General features: G+C 33.6%; 3 protein-coding genes across 12 annotated transcripts; all 3 read left to right on the forward strand.

The window, feature by feature from the left end:
* The first annotated feature begins 6,855 nt into the window (after positions 1-6,855).
* LOC125190237 (protein WVD2-like 1) lies at positions 6,856-10,585 on the forward strand. Its single transcript, XM_048087485.1, has 7 exons — positions 6,856-7,060; positions 8,373-8,850; positions 9,163-9,251; positions 9,410-9,494; positions 9,581-9,652; positions 9,795-9,905; positions 10,054-10,585. The coding sequence occupies exons 2-7, from the start codon at positions 8,377-8,379 to the stop codon at positions 10,366-10,368; spliced, it is 1,146 nt and encodes a 381-aa protein (XP_047943442.1). The 5' UTR covers positions 6,856-7,060; positions 8,373-8,376; the 3' UTR covers positions 10,369-10,585.
* A 1,353-nt stretch (positions 10,586-11,938) lies between these two features.
* LOC125190374 (renalase) lies at positions 11,939-17,820 on the forward strand. Of its 6 annotated transcripts, none has more exons than XM_048087662.1 (10): positions 11,939-12,337; positions 13,191-13,460; positions 14,057-14,183; positions 14,459-14,520; positions 14,589-14,819; positions 15,431-15,552; positions 15,740-15,878; positions 16,524-16,729; positions 16,840-16,894; positions 17,427-17,820. In XM_048087662.1, the coding sequence occupies exons 1-8, from the start codon at positions 12,008-12,010 to the stop codon at positions 16,683-16,685; spliced, it is 1,443 nt and encodes a 480-aa protein (XP_047943619.1). In that variant the 5' UTR covers positions 11,939-12,007; the 3' UTR covers positions 16,686-16,729; positions 16,840-16,894; positions 17,427-17,820. The 6 variants fall into 6 exon arrangements, with proteins under 6 accessions (XP_047943619.1, XP_047943622.1, XP_047943618.1 ...); XM_048087665.1 differs by having other exon boundaries at positions 17,442-17,820; XM_048087661.1 differs by having other exon boundaries at positions 11,940-12,337; positions 16,827-16,894.
* Positions 17,821-18,418: 598 nt separating this feature from the next.
* LOC125187225 lies at positions 18,419-20,475 on the forward strand. Of its 5 annotated transcripts, none has more exons than XM_048083772.1 (3): positions 18,419-18,899; positions 19,193-19,289; positions 19,948-20,475. In XM_048083772.1, exons 1-2 carry the CDS (start codon positions 18,523-18,525, stop codon positions 19,254-19,256), a joined length of 441 nt encoding a protein of 146 aa, XP_047939729.1. In that variant the 5' UTR covers positions 18,419-18,522; the 3' UTR covers positions 19,257-19,289; positions 19,948-20,475. The 5 variants fall into 5 exon arrangements, with proteins under 5 accessions (XP_047939729.1, XP_047939730.1, XP_047939728.1 ...); XM_048083773.1 differs by having other exon boundaries at positions 19,977-20,474; XM_048083771.1 differs by lacking the exon at positions 19,948-20,475 and having other exon boundaries at positions 19,193-19,415.
* The last annotated feature ends 52 nt before the right edge of the window (positions 20,476-20,527 follow it).

The following is a 20,527-nucleotide window of genomic DNA, read 5'->3' on the forward strand; positions in this document are numbered from 1 at the left end:
TCTAACTCTAATTGGCCCTATTATTTTAATTAGGGATGAGAATACGGATATCGGGTATTGGATTTATCCGTACTCGACCCGATATCCGCCGGATTTGGATACCCAATATCCAATTTTATGGGATTGGGTGTGGGATTGGGTATTGAAATATTAAGATAAATCGGGTATTGGATAACCCGAATGGGTATCGGGTATTACCCGAATATCCAATTTATTATTTAAAGCATATTTTAAATTAGGTTTAGCCATTTTGCATTAAATATAATCTTATACTTTAAAATAAAAGTGATCCATTTTTTTTAGTTTTATACTACAAAATAAATGAAACATTAAAGATATTAGTCAATTTAGATATTTCTATATTTCTATTAATATATAAAATTTATTTTTTTTATTAATTATTAACACATGTAAAGAGTCGGGTATTTGGATACCCGATACGTCGGATATGGATACCCGGGGCGGGTTTTGGATAGACATTTTGATGATTTTCGGGTTTGGATACCGGGTTTTTTCGGATCGAGTATCCACGGATACCCGTATTCTTACCCCTAATTTTAATAAGTTGTCTATCACATTTTGTGCCCTTGGAGCGTGAAAATGAAATATAAGCTTTCAACAATTTAGCACCCATGAGGTTGCCACAACTCTTTCCTTGATAAAAATTTTAAATCCTCCCTCACCACACCAGTCTTCCACACCAAAACAATTCTGTCAATCTTCTCCATCCAAAAAATTAATCTCTCTAAATAAGACTTTTCTCTATACCTTATTGTCTCTTATTTTACTATTTATCGACTTTAACTATTTATTATTATTTTTACAAAACGAGTGTGATAGTTAATGCGGGATAGAGGTAGTAGTATAGTACTAGTATATTTTTTAAGAAATGGACTCTTTACCCTCCATTTGTTTTCAAGTAATCAAAGTATATTTCTAATTGTGTTTCTCGAGTTTTTAAATCAGTTGTCTATTTCATTTAGGCTATATAGATATTAGGTGGTATCATAAAAAACTAAACATTGGGAACAATTGAAGAATGGATCCCAAGTCCAGGATGAGTGTTAGAGAAAGAAAAATAATTTTTTCAAATGCCAATCTTTCAATTTTACATGGGCTTGATTGCATATTATGTTCCATCCTTAGATTCCACTTTTCAGAACGTCGCAATAATGTTGTATGTATACTAACCTATTTCTTACTACTACTTCTAACATAGTTGGAATTTGAACATCTATTTGACATCAGAACTTTTAATTAGTTGTGCTTTTATGTTACTATGAATATGAATTGTTCCATTAATTTCATTTTTGATTAACAGAATTGAGGGCTGGTGTGACAAAATCAAAATTAAACATTCTTAGTGATTCTAGCTGTAATTCAGTATTGGGCTTGCTTTAGGGATAATCCCATTTGAGGCCTATTTCAAGTGTTCATTGGATTTCTGGCTGAATAGATACTTCATGTTAGTATTGGACTTTTTGCTGAAGGAAAGTGTTTATCTATAAATTATTGTCATTAGTTATGCGAGTATTGTCATAAAGCAGATTGGAAAGAAAGAGAAGGAAATTATTGTTCACGTAAAGCATGTCTACCAGCTAAAATAGTGTTTATTAGCAAAGCCAATTGACTATCAAATTAGATCATAATTATAAGATGCGACATGATTAAGAGTGGGAGCGTAATGCTTCTTTCAGTCGATACCATTTTCTTCATAAATTTAAAGAAAAGACAATTCTCTGAGTTGGTGCGAAAATTACAGAGGAGGGTGGAAGGTGGCCCATTGAATCAGTCTAAGCATTAAATTCCTTAATTATATGCCAAGAAATAATCAATGCATTATTGTATTACCTAACTAAATTCGGACCAAGATTTGGCATCAACGCGTTACGCATCTCACGTAAGTTCCAATATTTCATGAATAATTTAGTTGGTCGTATATTCCTTAATTAAATAATTGAGTGGTGCACGACTAGGTTTTATCTATTGGCATAACTATTGTCTATTGAGACGCAGATGCCACAAATTGACCCTCTATTTTTCTTCTCTCACATTTTATTCCACATTCTGGTCTTAGGAATCCAAAGCATCAAATTGACTTTGTACGTATTATGCCAAATGTTACTTTTTACAAATTTCATAATGATTTAGTTTAGACTTTTGTATTTTTTACCACCAGAGTGTAATTTATGCATTTAATTAATCATTAATTAAATTTTATTATATTGGGAATAATGTCCTTTAATTATATTAATATTATATTGAATAATTAATTGTATCCGTATTCCGTAAAGAACTTTAGAAAATATATTACCTAAAGAAGAATGTAAAGCACGCAACTTGCTTTATTTTGATCCAAGGACTACAATAGTAGTATAAAACTATAAATTGTCCATAGTGATCCGAAAACTATAACAAATTGTTCAGTCTACGTATGTATGACTCAATTTGCACTACGCAAGAATTTAATAGTATATTGGCAAAATACATCCTTAAGTCCTTATATTTTAGTTAAAATGTTCACTAGGTCCTTGTACAATTTTTTCGTTTTAATAGGTCCTTATACTTTTCACAATATTTTTATAATGTCCTCGTACAATTTTTCGTTTTAGTAGGTCCTTATACTTTTATCATAATTTTCATTAGATCCGTGTACAATCTTTTATTTTAGGGACTTTTTTATATTTATCTTGGATAATAATCTAAATTTAATTAAACTTAATGAACTTTTTTAATATTCCATTATTTAACTTAGCATAGTCTATAAAGATATATCATCTTGTTATCCAATAATCTCAATAAGTTGTAGAGAATAATAAAAAGATTAACCGTGATGATTGAAGATTAAAATCGAAGTTTTTTTTTAGAATAACTATCTAAATTTTTAATTGATTATTTATATATATATTGAAAGATACCCTGAATATTAATAATCATAATATAAGCTAAATAATAAAATTAAAAGGTTCATTAAATTTAATTAAATATAAATTATTATCTAAGATAAAAGTAAAAGAATATCTTTAAAAAAATTGTATATAGACCTAATAAAAGTTATAATCAAAGTATAAGGACCTACTAAAACGAAATAATTGTACGAGGATGTGATGAAATTTATAAGAAAGGTATAAGGACCTATTAAAACGAAAAAATTGTACGAGGACCTAATGAACATTTTGATTAAAGTATAAGGACCTAAGAATGTGTTTTGCCTAGTATATTCTACGATGATGTGACTGGAGTTTCGAATAAAACCAACTATAGTACATAATTGTTTTTATCTTTCATCGAATCATTATGTCTTCTTTTCTTTCGATCGATTCTTCAATGTAATTTCGAACGACTATGAAACCTAATTTACCTAACATACCCGTTGTAATAATTTGTTTTTAATGATTACAATTATTAAAGATACTAAAAAGGAAGCGGAAAACACAATACACCTCCGTTGGTACATAAATTGGTGATAGGACATTAAGGATTTGATAACTATGGCTGATATCAATTTGAATTAGAAAAGTTAAAAATGAATTTTCAAGCATCAAGGATATTAAGGATTTGATAACTATGGCTGATATCGATTGAATTAGAAAAGTTAAAAATGAATTTTTAAGCGACAAGTAGTTTATTACTCTCTTCGTCTCCTATTAATTGTCCATTTTTAATGAATTTTCAAGCACCAAGTAGTTTATTATTTCCTCATTAATGAGAGATAGAGGGAATAGTCGTATATGTTGACATAAGAAAAATAGCTATTCGTTCAAATATATAATGATAGATTATAACATTAAAAACGATTTAAGACATTTTTTTTTAAGAAATTAAATATATGGTGGTAGATAATGATGGAGGGGAACTTTTCTATAAAAAAAAACAAATAAAAAGAATTGGATAAGTTCGAAACTCCGAAGTGATTATTTCAGTTACGACTTTGTTTCACTTTATAAATCCTATCAATCTTAAAGCATGCTTATAAATTAATGTGATTCACGAAGTCTAAACTTTTATTATTATAATCCAAAAACACCATTTCAACAAATTTTATCTACGATCTGTTTAATTCTTACAAGTTAATACACGAAACATGTGTATGGTGCTGATTGATTAAGTAATCAATGTAGCTTGCACATTAGTACAATCCAAAAGTAAATTAATTTTGGATACATGAAGTTTGGACTAGGGGTGAACATCCGGTTTCGGTTCGGTTTTTTGCCTAAACTGAATCAAAATCGAAAAACTGAATCGAACCCGAAATATCAAAAACCAAACTTCAAAAACCAAACTAAATTGAACTAAACTGAGATTACTTTAAAAAAACCGAAAAAAACATACATATATTAATATAGGGGAGTGTTATATTGCTAACTCAATACTTAATTGCTAACTACAATTAAATAATAGCCTTTAGATATTCAAATCAAAGGCCTAGATTAGCAGTCACAGAATGTTAATAACATCAAAAATGAACATAATAAGGGTATCAAGGTCAATTTACAACAAATTAGTTGTAATTAACTTTTGAAAAAAATCCCATAACTTTAAAATGCATATAATTTTCTCGATTTAAATTATTTTTCCGCACAACATATATCAAATTGAAGATAGTTTCATAAAGATTCTAACGAGATCTCACTTGCATATGTTCCAATATCAAAATTTGTTTTTTTTTTAAAAAAAAAAATTTCAATTTTTTCGTACAGCAACAAATGTCAACATAGCATATAAAATATGTCAATAATACATGTAGAATGTCATTCTTAAAGCAATGTGTTGACATTCTCAAAGCATTGTGTTGATATTTTCAAAACACTATATTGACATTTTCATCCCAAACCCTAATTTGATAGTTTTTTATCTTTTTCGATTTAATTAATAAAAACGAAAATTACACGTGGTAAATTTTAGACCACTAGATTTCTAAAATCCCATGGTCTTAAATTAGTTGTAGTTAGCAACTAGAGAGTGAGTTACCAATTGATCACTCCCCTATTAATATATTTATATAATATATATTTTATTTTATATATACCACTTATAAAAAATATATATATAAAATATAAAATTAATAAAAAATATATAATACATATTATATAAAATATATTAAAAATATATAGTATTATATAAATATTATATAATATATAGTATAAAATAACAAAAGATTCATCAACAAAATTGCTAAAATTTTCATAGTAACTGCTATACAAAATAGGCATATTGGAAAGAAAATAAAAGTTGAACGGAGTACATAATTTTCATACGGAATTTTGTTTGATACTCACGTCGATACACAATTATAATTTGTTAACCATTCGTCAAATTAATTCTCACATTATAAAAAAAACTTTATTATTACAAAAATGTAGTCGGAAGTTACATCATATAACCAAGAGATGCCGAGAAAACGAAAATGATGCAAACATTAGTAGATTGTTTGTATGGTTTACCATTTTTGTAGTACTACAATATTTTAGGGTATGGAATCGTCCAAATCTATCACTTTCTTTTACTCCTTGTGTCTTGGAATATTTATTTAGTTATAGCACGAGTTTTAAGAAATATAAAATAAAGTGAGTTGAATAAGTAAGTGGAATATGAATCTCACGTATATATTAGTTTTACAACAAAATATGAAAGGAATAAGTTAGTGGAATGTAAGACATACTTATTATTTATGGTAAAAATGAAATAAGACTATTATTACAATGCAAACTTAACATAATATGACTCTTATTATAATACTATATTAATTTATTATCGCGAACGACAAGATGACAATTAAAAGAAAATGTAATAATAGTACAAGTAAAAATCGGCCCACTAAAAGTAAAAGCCATAATCGACTTCACCTGCTGAGTTAATAATAATAGTAGTTGTATGAATTGAAGACGGGCCCACTAAGTATGAAAAGTTGGAGTGCAAAAACCGGCCCTCTCAATTTCAAACACTCCCACCACTAATCAATTCAAATTCCAAATTCTTGCCTTTTTGACTTTTCTTTTTTATTTCATTTTCAAAGACTTCTTTTTTTATTTCATTTTCGGAAAATTCAAAACCTTCAGCCTCCTCTACGTTACTTGACGCCGTCCAAACTTGAGTATCACAGATTATCGATTTTATTCAAACAAATTAAGCCGCCTTTTTGTAGTATTAACAATAAAAAAATGAAAGCAATAAGGAAGAGCACACACACGTTAGTATTTTTGTTTGCTGTTGAGCTAACAAAATTACAAAAGATTAGATTATGCAGCACCATTTAATTTGTCATTTTAGTATTAATGGCTTACTTTATTTTTGGTAGAACTTGAACAATGCAATTAATGTAATATACTTAATTTAAGACATATTTATGGACCGCATTTATACAGTGACAGAATTTCCCACCGAAAATTCAGGTGTTTTGCATTGTATAGGTATAATTATGTAGCACTATTAATTTGTCAATTTCGTATTTATATTTCACATTTAAAAAAAAAATTTAATTGATGGAAGGATTTCGTCACATCAATTGGGTACTCCAAAATCATTCGCCATGAACTTGTTTATATTTTGTGATTTTACTTATTTTCAGAATTAAAACAATATTAAGGCACTTATATTTTCCTTTCTAAATTCTATTAGGCAGAGAATAAAACAATATCAAGGCACTTATTGAAAATTGAGAAATTAAGTACCACCACTATATCCTTGTCCTTTACAATAAAAGAAAATATTCCCCCAAAAAAATAAAAAAGAGACAAAATAAGGCAAATAAAACAACAACGGCCCGACATCAGCGGTTACGAGATTCGAGTGAATTTGGAAAAACAAAATAAAAATAACAGAAAAATAATGATAAAAAGAAAGGGCAAGGTTGAAATATGGTGTGGGAAAAATAGAAGAGAGAGAGCGCACAAAACCTCCGTTTGTTCAGAGAGAGAGAGAGAGACAGCAGCGGGTTGCGCTCACGTTTGCTCGTCGCAGGCTGTCGTAGCGTTTGAGGCCGTATTTTGTTACCCAATTTATTTGAAGATCTTGTCGCTCAGATCGAGCGCAGAAAGGAGGAGGAAAGAAAATCCCATTTGTGAGAAATCTCTTTCGTTTCTAACCAAATATTAGCTCTATTTGTTTGAGAATCATTTGTCTTGTAATGTTTGGTTCGATCTGCATGTTGTATGTTAGTAATCTGGTGTTTCTGGCTGCTGCTTATTCCTCAGTTGCTTCCTTTTTTTCAGGATTAAGTGTTTCTATTTTATCTTTCACTCAACTGTGTCAGTGAAATTTGTGTTAAGATTTAGGTATTTTTAGCTTTCTACCACATGATATATGGAATTTCTTTTCTTTTCATTTTTAATTTTTTATATAGCTGAGGCTTTATTTCTTTTTTCCAAAATAAAGTTTCGATAATAGTTGAGGGCTGGGTTCGGGCAGCGATGATTTCTCGATTGATAGACGAGGGTATTGTTAACTGTGACGTTTGAATTTCATGGCAATTTAGCTTTTGAACTGATTGTTTTCGCCGATAAGGTTACGATGTGTGCTTTTCTGTTTCAGTTTCCAGATGCCTTTTTCATTATTAGTATATTTTATTTGATGGTTTCCTCTTATCCACATTTTCAGTAATTCACTGGGAATCTCGTATGGCTCCTTTAATACATCTCATTTTTCTCGTTTTTTTTGTTATAGCCTTTTCATGTTTTGCTGAAAAAGGCACATCATGTTTAATTTTAGATTGAACTTAAAGGGCAGTATTTATTAGGCCGGTTCAGCAAAACAGTATTCTTTACTGTGTAGCGTTGAAAAGTTTGTCACTGTTTAACGTTGAAAATATTTCCACTGAACGAATTAATACAAGTAGTTGAAGGGAGATTCAAAAATGATTAGAACTGTTTCATTTCCTTTGAATCTCTGCGATGAAAAGAACTTGATGCTCTTTCTTAAATTTTTACTATTGATTATAACTCTGAAAGCTTTAATTTGTTTCAACTTGAGCTATCACTAGCTTAAAAACATTTATCCTGTATCAACATTTCTCTCTGAAACTATATGCTTTTCCTCGCTTTTCAGCTTAAGCCATGCTTCCTTGAGAGTCTTTACCATCATTAGTTTGAACGGGAGTGTAGTTAGCTATTATACTATGAGCAATTATTGCCATTAGCTCTCACTTTGATGGAGCCCATTGCAGTTCTTTCCATTCCTTCCCTTTTGTTTTCTTTTGCCAACTATGGTTGTTCAATATAATTTCCTGTGCATATTCGTTTCTAAATCTAAAGAGTTCTTTTTTCTTGGAGAGGTTTTCTGACATCAGCCTGTCAGCCATCTTATTCAGTTGTGATAGAAAAAATTCTGTAGAAAAATAGGTATTTAGTTGATACCTTGACTTTATTTTAATGCAGGCACATGGGGAGAGATGTTGTAGGTCTTCGTATTGATAAAAAGTCCAACATGGTCAATGATAAATCAAATGGCACCATCCGTGTTGCTCCAAAAGCTGTACAAGAGAAACCTGGAAAAAATGATTATGAGATGAATGACAATGACACGAATGCTAGAGTTCCGGATGACTACGATAAGAAACAAGATGTGCTAGGGTTGAAAAGCAACAATCACCAACCTGAGGAGAAGATTTTCAATGCTGAGGCTCAGAAGTCTCCTGAAAAGAAGTCAAACTCGCCAGCAAAACCTGCATCGGGGTCTACTGTTAATGGGATAACTGATGCAGATCCATTAGAGCCCCTAACTCCTAGTTTAGAGGATGATAAACAAATCTCGCATGTAAACCATTCTAATGGGTCTGAAAGCAATGATTCTGGTACAGAAATTTTGCCCAAGTCTCGTGATTCACATTCTCCTGGATCAGCAAAGAAATTGCAGGTGAGTCATTTCCTCTAAGCATCATATCAGTTTTGTATCTCTTCCCAGTCCTTTCTTTGGGCCTTGTCATATAATACATTGTATTTTATAAACTCCATCCAAATCATTTTGATATGGAAGATGTCTATATTAAATCAATTGAGTCAAGATTTTTGGCTTTGTGATTGACATGCTACTCATTTTGATATGGCTTAGAGTCTGTAGCAAGTATATATGGTTGGGCCGTGTTAGATATATGCTGTGTAAGTACAATATTGATAGTGTAGACACAACTTTGTTTCTGATGAATGATGATGGCTGTTCCTGTTCCAGCCAATCGCACATTTGTCTTCAAGGAAGCTGCTGGCGCCTCATTGCAAAAATTATAACGATGAAGAAGATAATTGGTCCTTGGCTTCCTCGTATCCTCTAGCTGTGTCTTTCTCTGTGCTTGATCTCGTTTGCACTTCCCCACCCCCACTTTATTTTCCTTGCTGCACTCCCCCCCCCCTCTAGTTTAGTAGTACATCTGCTGTGCACTTGGTCTCTTGTTTGTATGTTACTTCCTTAGTATTTGTAGTACTGCAACTTCTGTACGGATGAGAGTCACAGTTCCAGTTGCTCCAAGATTCAATTGTGGAAACCGTTTAGAGAGGCGTAAGGAGGTACTTTTCATGCAGAATGAAGTCCATTGTGCATTGTTTTCGAATTCTTCACATTCTTATCATTTCTCCTGATCTTTCTTTCTTAGTTTTACACTAAGTTGGAAGAGAAGCACAAAGCCTTGGAGAAAGAAAAACATGACTATGAAGCTAGAACCAAGGTATTACTTTGCTTGGTTTTCATAATTACCACTTCTTGCAACTTACCGATTATGTCTGACCTCTATATTTCTTCTCTCCTTTCCTTCTTATTTGGGATTATTTCAAAATTTATATCTTAACCTACATCTTCTCAATATGCAGGAAGAAGAACAGGCAGCAATAAAGCAGCTTAGGAGGAACATGATGTACAAAGCAAATCCTGTCCCTAGCTTCTATCGGGAAGGACCTCCACCAAAAGTCGAGCTCAAAAAGGTTTACGTTTTCCTATTATATGCAGCTTGTTCTACATAATCTGACTGATTCAAATGCATTCCAAGTACTCCTTATGTATTATGCCATGGTAAATCATTTATTTTCTTGCATGTTCGTATCATTTTGTACTAAATTTGTTTATATACAGCTGCCTGTCACCCGTGCCAAATCACCTAATCTAACCAGGAGAAAGAGCTGTGGTGATGCAGTCAAATCGATTACTGAGGACAAGGTATCTTCTGGGCGAGCATCTCGTCACAGTGTTGGTGTCTATAGAGAAGGCAAAGCTTCTCCTCTTCTGAAAAAGGCCTCACCTATAACCCCTAAAAGTAAGGATCAAACTAATGCGTGGAAGTTAAATGGATCTAACAAAGCCAAGATTCCCACGAAACAATCTAAAGTGAAGAGCGAAAATTCTCGAGCAAAAGAGCAGGGGAATGCAGATATTGCAGTTCAATCTTGATGTTGATGTTTTTTACTGGTAGTCGTAGTTTTACCTTCGCCTGGAAAACTCTCTCGAGTTTCCATATGATTGTGCAAGGCAACTTTGTTACCTGCAGTGACTTGCCAAAGGTGATGTCTGAATTCTGAGTTGTATATTTTGTGTAATTTATAGCGTCCTGTGCTCTTACAAACAACACATTTTGCTTATTATCTGTATAACTTGTGGTTTTGCTCTAGGGTTATGTCTTGCTCGAGTTATTATGCTATGCAGAATGTATTTGAACTAATTTTAATTTCCGCTGGATGACGTTTATGTTGCAACAGATCTTTTGATTAGTTGGACTTTAGCCGTAAAAGAAAAGATTGGACCAAGTTATATCGTCTTATTTTTGTTGTCCACAAATTAAAGCGTAACAAACAATTATCATTCCATGCGCGTGTTTTGACATCCGACTTGTCCCATACTCCTAAATCATTTGTAGAAAACGATACACCAAACATGTATAGAAGCATATAAGAAACAGAGATGAAAGATATGAGAAAGAGAGAGTTCTATTTCACTCGAAAATCAATCGTTCACAATGAAAAGATCATCCCTTTTATACTAGAAAGATGATGCATTTTAGATCTAAAATAACCAATGAAAAGCAAGCTAACTAGACCACTAATACCACTGCAAGCAGCTGATTATTGCTCACAAAAACAACCTACTGATTAACTTCCGAGCCACGTCAGCACCAAGGGCTCTTTTGCCACGTCTGCTGATTATTGCTCTTTTGTTCCTCACACTCGAGCTCATTTCTAAGGTTGCATTAGCACAAGATCTCCTCCATTCTTCACTTTCAACATCCTTATTAATACTCCCTCCATCCGCCATTAAGAGTCCCATTTGTGGGCGACACGAGTTTTAAAAAATGTTAAGAAAAATGGGTGGAAAAAAGTTAGTGGTATAAGAATTCTACTTGTATATATTAATTTTAAATGAAATATGAGTGGAATGAGTTAGTGGGATGGACCTTGTTACCATTTATGGTAAAAGTGAACCGAGACTCCTATTCGCGGACGGACTAAAATGGAAAAACATGACTCTTATTCGCGGACAGAAGGAGTATTTCATTCATCACGAAAAGTATAAACTATTTTCTTATTAATCCATCCTTAAAAAATGTGAACTTTCTATTTGAAATAATTAAACAATACATTATGGCTACACATTATTTTATATACTATTATTTATACCACTAACACTACTTACATTATCTTTATCTCTTTTACTTTACAATAATATATTAAAACACGTGATAAACCAAATATTCGTATTTTTCAAGAATGGAGGGGGTAGTATTATGGAAAACGAGAACTTATAAACTATCTTGACAGTATTATGGAAAACAAGAACTTATAAACTATCTTGACATGAACGACATATGGTGGAAAAACCCTTCTTCACTTTCTCATCAATGATAAATGTATAAAAAAAAAATAGTAATAAAGTTGGCCTCACAATCTCGTCGATCAAGAGGAGAAAAATAGAGACCAATTTTATTGGTGTTTGTTTACCTTTTACTGATTTGCTATATAACCAAATTTAACCGCTACCTGAACCTGCCTTCCTTGTTAACGCAAAAGAAGAAAAGCCATTGAAATTATCCTCTTCAATGACCTTACTATCTCGCTCCATCACTCTCACTCCTTTCCCCTCTTTCCTCTCTCCAAAATCCACCTCCCCAAGAACCCTAATCTACTGCAACAATGATGATAAAAGCAAAGTACCGCGGAGAAAGCCTATGAATAGCCCAAGAAGGAAACCTTCTTATGGCGCTTCCAGGCGCTCTGTTCTCAAGAAAAGCTTCACTCAGGAACAGGTCGACTTCACGGTTCCAATTTCGACCGACCCGGTGGTTGGAATTATTGGCGGTGGTATGTCTGGCCTTCTCTGCGCTCTCTATCTCCAGAAGAGAGGCATTAAGTCCACTGTTTTTGACACGGTTCGTTGCTCCTATTCCTTTAATTTGTTATTTTTTTTATTTGCTTCTCATTTTTAGGGCTAGGAATTTTCTCAATTTCGATTTGGGGATGGAATCCTGTTCTAATGTGTAGTTATGAAATCAAGTTGCTGCTGCAGTTGGTGGTGGCATGTCGAAATTTGATTGCTTTCTGCAGGGAATTTATGTGCATAACATGCTGGAACCGTTTTTACCTTGCTGCATAGCTTTCGACATGCTCCATAGATCACATGAGATTTAAAGATGCATTTGATGAACCTGTAGAAATATCTTTATCTCAATTCTCAACTGAGGAAGCAACTCTATGCTCTTATTGTTATAACATCAAATGTCTTGACAAGTTGGCCGAAATTGAATTCAGTTCACCGATGGCCATGGTAGCAAAGTCACACAATGATTTCGAGTATTTTTTCCGGCTATTTGGCATGAAAATTAACATTACCTTCATATTGTAAACTCGCTATGCGCATATGAACAGATCTCTTTAGTCCCTGTATATGACGCATTGACATGTTTCATTGTATCCATGCTTTTCAAGAGAACATTCTATGACCTATTTAGATAGTACTATATGAGACACACGACAAAAACACCAAATTAGTTATTTGATGTCATGCTAATCCCCCCGTTGTCTTGACTCTTGAATTACCAAAGTGTAATAATTAAGAATTCATGATAATTGCATACTGTACATGTTAAGCAGCCATCTCCAGAATTACAGTTCAAAATCAGGGTTAAAAAACCTAGCCAATAACTTTTCTTTAAGTATACTCTGTGCATGATGTAATAGTAAAATATTTCATTTACTTTTTTTTATCATGCTTATCACCACCAGGGAATTCATGGGTTAGGAGGAAGAATGGGAACCAGAATTGTGGGTCCTGAAGCCTTAACATTTGATCACGCTGCCCAGTTCTTCACAGTTAGTGATCCTAACTTTGCTGAAATGGTTGACCTGTGGTCTAAGAATGGTCTTGTCCGTCAATGGGATGGAGCAATAGGAGAGCTTCAGTCTGGTGGGAATTTCAATGCACTTCCTCCTTCACCTCCAAGATATATTGGTGTTAATGGGATGCGACCTCTTGCTGAATCCATAATTTCTGAGGTGCTTCTTCTTTTGGGTTTACATATCCCGCCAATAAGACTGCCTGTGCATCTGCTGTGTCGGACTAAATGATAGTAATACCGTGTCCAGAAACTAATTACACTAGTCCTTTTGCTATCCTTTGGTCATTTGCATGAAATATTTGGACTAATTATCATCATGGAACTTAGAGTATCGTATTGAGAATACTGCTCTATTTCACCATTAGATTTATAAGGAAGATCCTTATGATTTTCCAATTCCATTCAGGGGTTTTGATTATCTGATTTTTCATTCTCTTGAATAACTACATCTTTTTTACTCGTTAATCTTAGAACAGCTATTTAAAAAGATTCTAGAAATTGCCTGAAATAGTAGTGACATGATTTACATGGTCTTTTGTACATACTATAGCCGTCACCTGATATTATTCTGTTGACTGTTCTATTAAAAATGAGCAACATTATCACTGCTTTGAGCTTCTTCTGTGTCATCCTTTGCTAATAAATACTAAACGAGTAAAGGTCTGTTAACCTTTTAGTTTTTCCTGTTATGTAATGTAATGTTTCTCATTTTTATTCATAACTGGTTTACCTTTATGAAAATGAATGTTGCAGACATCTATGATGAATGTGGTACGTCCTTGCTGGGTTAGTAAACTGGAGCCTTATAATGGAAAATGGTACTTGAGTGAAAATGGGAAGCCTTGCGGACACTTTGATGTAATTGTAATTGCACATAATGGTGAGTATCTTAGACTATTTAATTATTTCATGTATTACCGGTGAGACTTTGATTTCGCGTTTAGGGTTTGTGGAAGCCATTTGTTTAAAAGTGATCCATTTTTCTCTGTATATGGGCTTTACCCCCCTGACCTCAGTAAAATCAAATTGGTGCTCGTTCTTTTCTTTGCCCAGTTTTTACCTTGGATACTGAATGCCAGTGCAATGCTTGATCAGTTGTATAGTATACTTCATTACTTCTTTTTGGTGTTTGTATCTTACTGTATATGTAACCAGGAAAATGTGCAAATCGATTGCTTGCTTCATCTGGGTTACCACTAATTGCTAGGCAAATGAAGGTACTTTAATACTGACCTCAGATGGCTTTTTCATTTTCCTCGTTTTGCTAACACCCCATTGTGTACAGAGACTTGATTTGAGTTCTATATGGGCCCTTCTGGCAGCATTTGAGGATCCTCTTCCTGTCCCTTCCACTGCATCAGGAATCCCTCTTGAAGGAGCCTTTGTTGAAGGAATTGATTCTCTCTCATGGATGGCAAACAATACAACTAAACTTTTTGGCTCCCAAACTAGTAGGCCTCACTGTTGGACCTTTTTCAGCACAGCAGCTTTCGGAAAGCAGAATAAAGTTCCTCAGGTTAGCTAATAACTACAGGTGTCCTGCTCGACAGTTGCCAACATGAATATGTTTTTCTGAAAATCAATTTTTCTGATTGAGTGTGTAATAGCAGACTTATTTAAGTCGAAACAAAATTAACAACAAAGTCCAAGTTGAAAGTTTTTGAGGCTTTATTATGTACAAGCTTCTGACAGCACTGTGCCATAGACCAGTTGTCTGACTTCTTGTGTGGAAAACCTATCCTTGTGAAGTATCTGAATAATGAGTTTATTTAGAAGCAAACCATAATATGAATGTCATCATGATGCTTCAACCTCAAATTGTTTTAGGTAACTGTTGAATTTGAAATGCAAAATTTATGAATGGGCACCTGTTGTCCAATTGATTATCCCCTTCACTATGGTTAATATTTGTAAAGCCATTCAGTAGAGGAAGATCGATGGATACTAGGTTTCATGGAAAGTTAGTCTCACTCCATACAGTAGTAATGCACTGTAATGGAGCTATGAAACCAATCATACTAAAGTTTTTACTTGAAGTCAATATCAATATGCATTATATTGAGCTGAAAATTAGTTCAGATGTATTAAGCTAAATAAACTTTCTAAAATGGTACATTTTCTCACCAGGAAAGTATTCCTTCTAGTACAGCTGAAAAGGTTAAGAAAGCCATGCTTGAAGGTGTCCAGCTTGCCTTAGGACTGCCCGAAAACTCACTTAAAAGTCCTTTCTACAGCCGACTGCAATTATGGTATGTGATAATACATTTACTCATGTGTATGCATTTAAGTCCATGGATCTTTGCTCGACTCTCATGCCATTTTCCACCACTTCAATACATGCACAGAGTGTAAAGGAAGCTGAGATTGTAGAAGTAGTAGTTTCTATCAACCGTTGCTGGTTAGAGTAGCTTGAATCAATTGTTTGTAACTTAACAGGGGTGCAGCGCTTCCCACGAATTCACCGGGCATTCCATGCATCTTTGATCCTCGTGGAAGAGCAGGCATATGTGGTGATTGGCTATTGGGGTCAAGCTTAGAAGCTGCAGCATTAAGTGGCATGGCTCTTGCTAATCATGCAAGTCTTTTACTTCTTCCTCTCTTTCTCATCATGATTTTCTGGCTTTCTGCACACAGTTTAGCATAATACCCTAAATTTTTTGTTCTACACTTCAAAAATCATGACTTTTGTTTCGGTTATTTTTTCATCATTTGGTTATTGAAGATTGATATACTTGCTTTTAACCACATGAACATGGTTTTCTAGTTTATATATATACAATATATAAATCATTACTACTTAAACTTGACACTCAAGGGATGGGTAATTATCTAAAGTGGGAGAATGTATAAATTTGATATGTTTCCTTTGCTTATTTCATTCGTTTATAGCATTATGCTGGGTGTTTTCCAACTGAAGACAACTAAACATATGTATTTAGATATTGACTTCTATCGTATTAGGGGGCAACATGAGTAATCAAGATACTTAAATGTGTGAGTATAAGCTATCTTCTCTTTGATTACTATCCTCAGCTCTTTAAGACAGTTAAAAATATCTATTCAGATATGGCTATGATATTGTCTTATGTGACAAAATGAAGTTTATTTGGCAACCTCAATGTGTGAATATTTAGGTTCTTGCATGATATTCTTAGTGTTTCACGTTTATTGTATGTAATATTTCATGTATTGCTCCAACTCAGTTACAGTTTTAATGCAGATTGCTGACTACTGCCAAAGTGGTGGAACAAGCCCAGATGAGTTTGCTTTAGGTTTGCACGACGAATTTCAACCTCTCAAAGGACATGATATAGGGCAGTTTCCTGGATTGGGTTCTGAGAAACAAATAAACAAGGCCAATGAATTGCAACTTACAACATAAAAATCTGCATCTACCAACGAAGAATCATTTGGAAATATACTTGAGTAAGTACTATTTTGTTTCCTATGGATGCTTGTAGTTAATAATCTAGTCAATTAATCATATCATTCTTTCCAATTCCACATGGACAAAACTCAAAAGTGGTTTGCAACAGTGACATCAGAGGACCATCTCCCCTCCCAAGGATACGTGTTCCTCATGTTTACAAGGTGCGCCGTTTTCTTTACCTATGATCATACATTCTTTAAAGGATTGATCACATTGTGTCTCCAACATTCAAGCGTTTTCCAAAGAATTTCCCCAATTTACGTTTCCTTTTCAAAACCCCCCAACTTTGCTGCAATTTTTCCCACTTGACATAAACTAGCGACAGAACAATGAGAGCTCTCGCAAGTCGCAAATGCATAAGTAGATGATAGTTTAGTTGAGGTGATCTATTTTTTGGTTGATATGTTTCGTGGCCCAACTGTCAATTTTTTTCTCAAATATCCCCAGCAAAGGGGACATAAAAAGCAAGCTTTTCCCAAAGCTTAGAGTTGTTTAGAAGGGAACTCTTGAAAATTGGGAACACAAAACATAATTAACCCATTATTTTATAATATACCTAAAGAGTATGGTGAGCCAACAATACTCATTGTTCCGTCGTTGATTTATGTAAAGAGGGACATAAATCAAACTTTTTGCAAATTGGCAACACAAAACATGATAATCCTTCTTGATATAATCTATTGCAATAATTAGGAGGTCATCATCCAGGTGCTTTTGCAACCACAGGAAGAGAAATATATTCCAACTGTTATTTTGTGTCTGAAAAGAGTAATTACATAAATTTGTGCAGACATTGTGAGGGCAGGTTGAAAGAGAGCGGTATTTGAAGTGGACTAGTGAAATACTGATGGTGTGTATGGGAAATCTTGTAAATGAGATTATATATACCATTATCATTGTTGATGGCCTTTGTGTGCAATTTTTCATATCTCTGTAATTTTGTTGTAATTTTGTTCTGGTTTTTTAATACTTTAGTCTCCATAGGATGCCAAGTAAAATTTGTGGCAGGAATGAGTCTACAACCGGATGGAATTCTTTGTCCTAGAGTTTGGTGTACCACCATTTCATTAGTTTCACTATTTATATCTCTCTCCGTCTACGATTACAAGTCTTACTTTTTTCGTCATGAGATTAAGAAATGTGAGTTGAGCAAATTATTTAGATGCCGGTCAAAATTTTAAGAATATTATTTTCATCTTTCCATTATTTAAAGTTGCCTGAATGATAAAAAATTCTTTAAAGAATAGTAACTGAACCGAATAAATTATTGGATAAATTAAATAATCGACCGGTTTAACTAGTCGTTAATTTTGAGAGAACCCTTAAAAATTGCTCCATTTCAATTGTTAAGATGCTTTCCTTTCAACCAATAGGTTGGAGGTTCGAGTCATCACCGGTAGATGGGTAAGCATTGTTGATCCTCTTAATATTACTAATACACAAGTTTTTATTAAAAAAAGACAAATGGCAAAAAAAATTTATGAAGTATGGTTATACTTTGACATTAAAAATAACCAATTATATCAACTTCAATATTTTTACTTGTCCCATAATCTATGATTTTTTCTTAATTGTCCAATAGTGTAATTATAGCAAATGAAAATGATGATGCGAACAAAACTGGATTATTTATGAAGTCAAACAGTTTATAAAACTCTTGTGTCAAAATTGGAACTTCTAATGGGAATGGATTTATATATATACGCAAAGTGGTTTGGTAGATGAGCAAACTTTCTTTCTTTCTTCTCGCACAGACACACATAGGTCCATCGATCTTGATCGCCATTCAATGAGAATGCGAGACCGTAAAGCCGCCCCAGATTGCTCTGTTTCGTCATCATCGTCTTCATCCATCACCGCCGCTCATTCATTTGCTTCTTCCCAAGATTCCTCCAACTCTTGTCAATCTCATCCGGTATTACCGCGCTGCCGCGGCCTCGATTTGCTGGTCAAAGCGATCCACCAAGTAGATGCTGGATCGGTTGTCGGCGTGCCTTACATCCAGCGCCGCGTCTCCATTAGGAGGAGGAGGAGGACCGGTAGGATTGAATTCGACGCCTTCGTCTTCGGCAGGAAAGGGAAAGGGAAAGGGGGCGGGATTAAGAAGACAGTTAGCAGCAATAAGAAGGCGGCCAAGGGGAAAATGAGATCTGATGAAATAGGCTTGTGAGTTTTATTGATTGTCAGAAGATCTCAATTTTTTTATCAAGTAGGCGCAATTCAATCTCTCTCTCTCCCTCCGTGTCTCCATTTTCTTCTTCAAAAATCAATTAGTCAGATCTTATTCGTTTAGGTACTACTCCACATGATTATAATTTTTTTTTCAATACGAGTACAATTTATACGTGATTTTGGATCTCTGTATTCGATTCAGTTCCTGATTTATTCAGAGCTTATATGATTGGATCTCTGCTTTCATATTGGAATTCAGAGTTGCAAGTTCTGATCTGTTTTTGCAGTTTGATTCATAGTTGGAGTTCTGGTTGTGTTGAAGAAGTACTACTTCTCTATGAAATGCTGTGAAGGTGTATGAAACATCAAAATGAAATTATTTTGGTACAAACTCTGACTGCTATGCTATGCACATCTTGTTAACTTTGATTTCAGAGGTTATAATCATACTCAGAAACTACTGTCATGTAGCTTGGGCAATTAATTAAGTAAATTTTCGTGTTAATGTGATGTTTTTTCATTTTTAATTTTCTTACTGGTAATATATGTTGATCACTTGCAGAAAAGTCTGTTTGCAATTGTTAGACAATTCTTATAATTTATGCCAAACTCAAATTCATTTTTGAGTACTCTATGTTACACCAAAAATTAATTTTACTCCAACCATTTATCCTATATTCAAATTTTACACCACTTCTTAGTATGTTCTACATAGTTTTGTTCTGTTTTGTATTTAATTTTTTTTTTTGGTGCAGTAACACTCTCTTTGGTATTGTTCAATAAAAAAAAATAATCTAGAAATGAGTTTTGGTTTGGTGAATGCATTTTTTGGTGTGTGGAATTGGTTGGAGATTGGTCTTAGCAAACAAATATCTATGTGATTTTATATATTTTGAAGTTTGGAAACATAAGATGTTCGCCTTCTTTAATTATTCCATTTGTTACTTTTCTATCCTTGGTTACTTTCCAGATTATATGATCTTACCCAAGTTACAATACGTATTTTTTAGTTTATGGAGTAGTATTATTTTTTTTCTTCTAGATTTATCATTGTCTGGCAACATCAAATAGGCGTCAGAGCTTGAGCCGGTGTTGCGCACCTGAAACGCGATGTCAGAATTGAACAACGAATAAGCCTCAAAATCAGTTGAGATTCCACAGCTCTACCACGTACCAGTCAGTGTTTAGCTCATCCGATCAAGCATAGATTTGGAGTCGAAATTTGATGTACTAGATCCTAGTTTGTTATTAACCAAGTGTGATCTATATCTTACAAGATGGTCCATTAAAACAATCAGATTATTGGATGGAACAATTTCAGAAATCAGAATATTGGATCAAGAGGACAAAACTATTGGCACATATGACACTCTAGCTAGGTCAGGGTGTAGTGCACACACAAGCATTTTTATTAATCGAGATAATATAAGAAAATTTTTGGATGTCATAAAAATGCTCCCAACATGTATAAAAGTTGTAAACTTCTTCAGCATGTTAGATCATCTCCAATCATACACCAAAAATGAGTTTTGGTGTAGAAATCTTCTCCAATCATACACTAAACTTAAACTCTTTTTGGTGTTTTTTGTGAAACAACACCAAATATGGTGTTACTGCAAAAA

The sequence above is a fragment of the Salvia hispanica genome, chromosome 5 (genome assembly GCF_023119035.1).
Source record: "Salvia hispanica cultivar TCC Black 2014 chromosome 5, UniMelb_Shisp_WGS_1.0, whole genome shotgun sequence".
NCBI classification, from domain to species: domain Eukaryota; kingdom Viridiplantae; phylum Streptophyta; class Magnoliopsida; order Lamiales; family Lamiaceae; genus Salvia; species Salvia hispanica.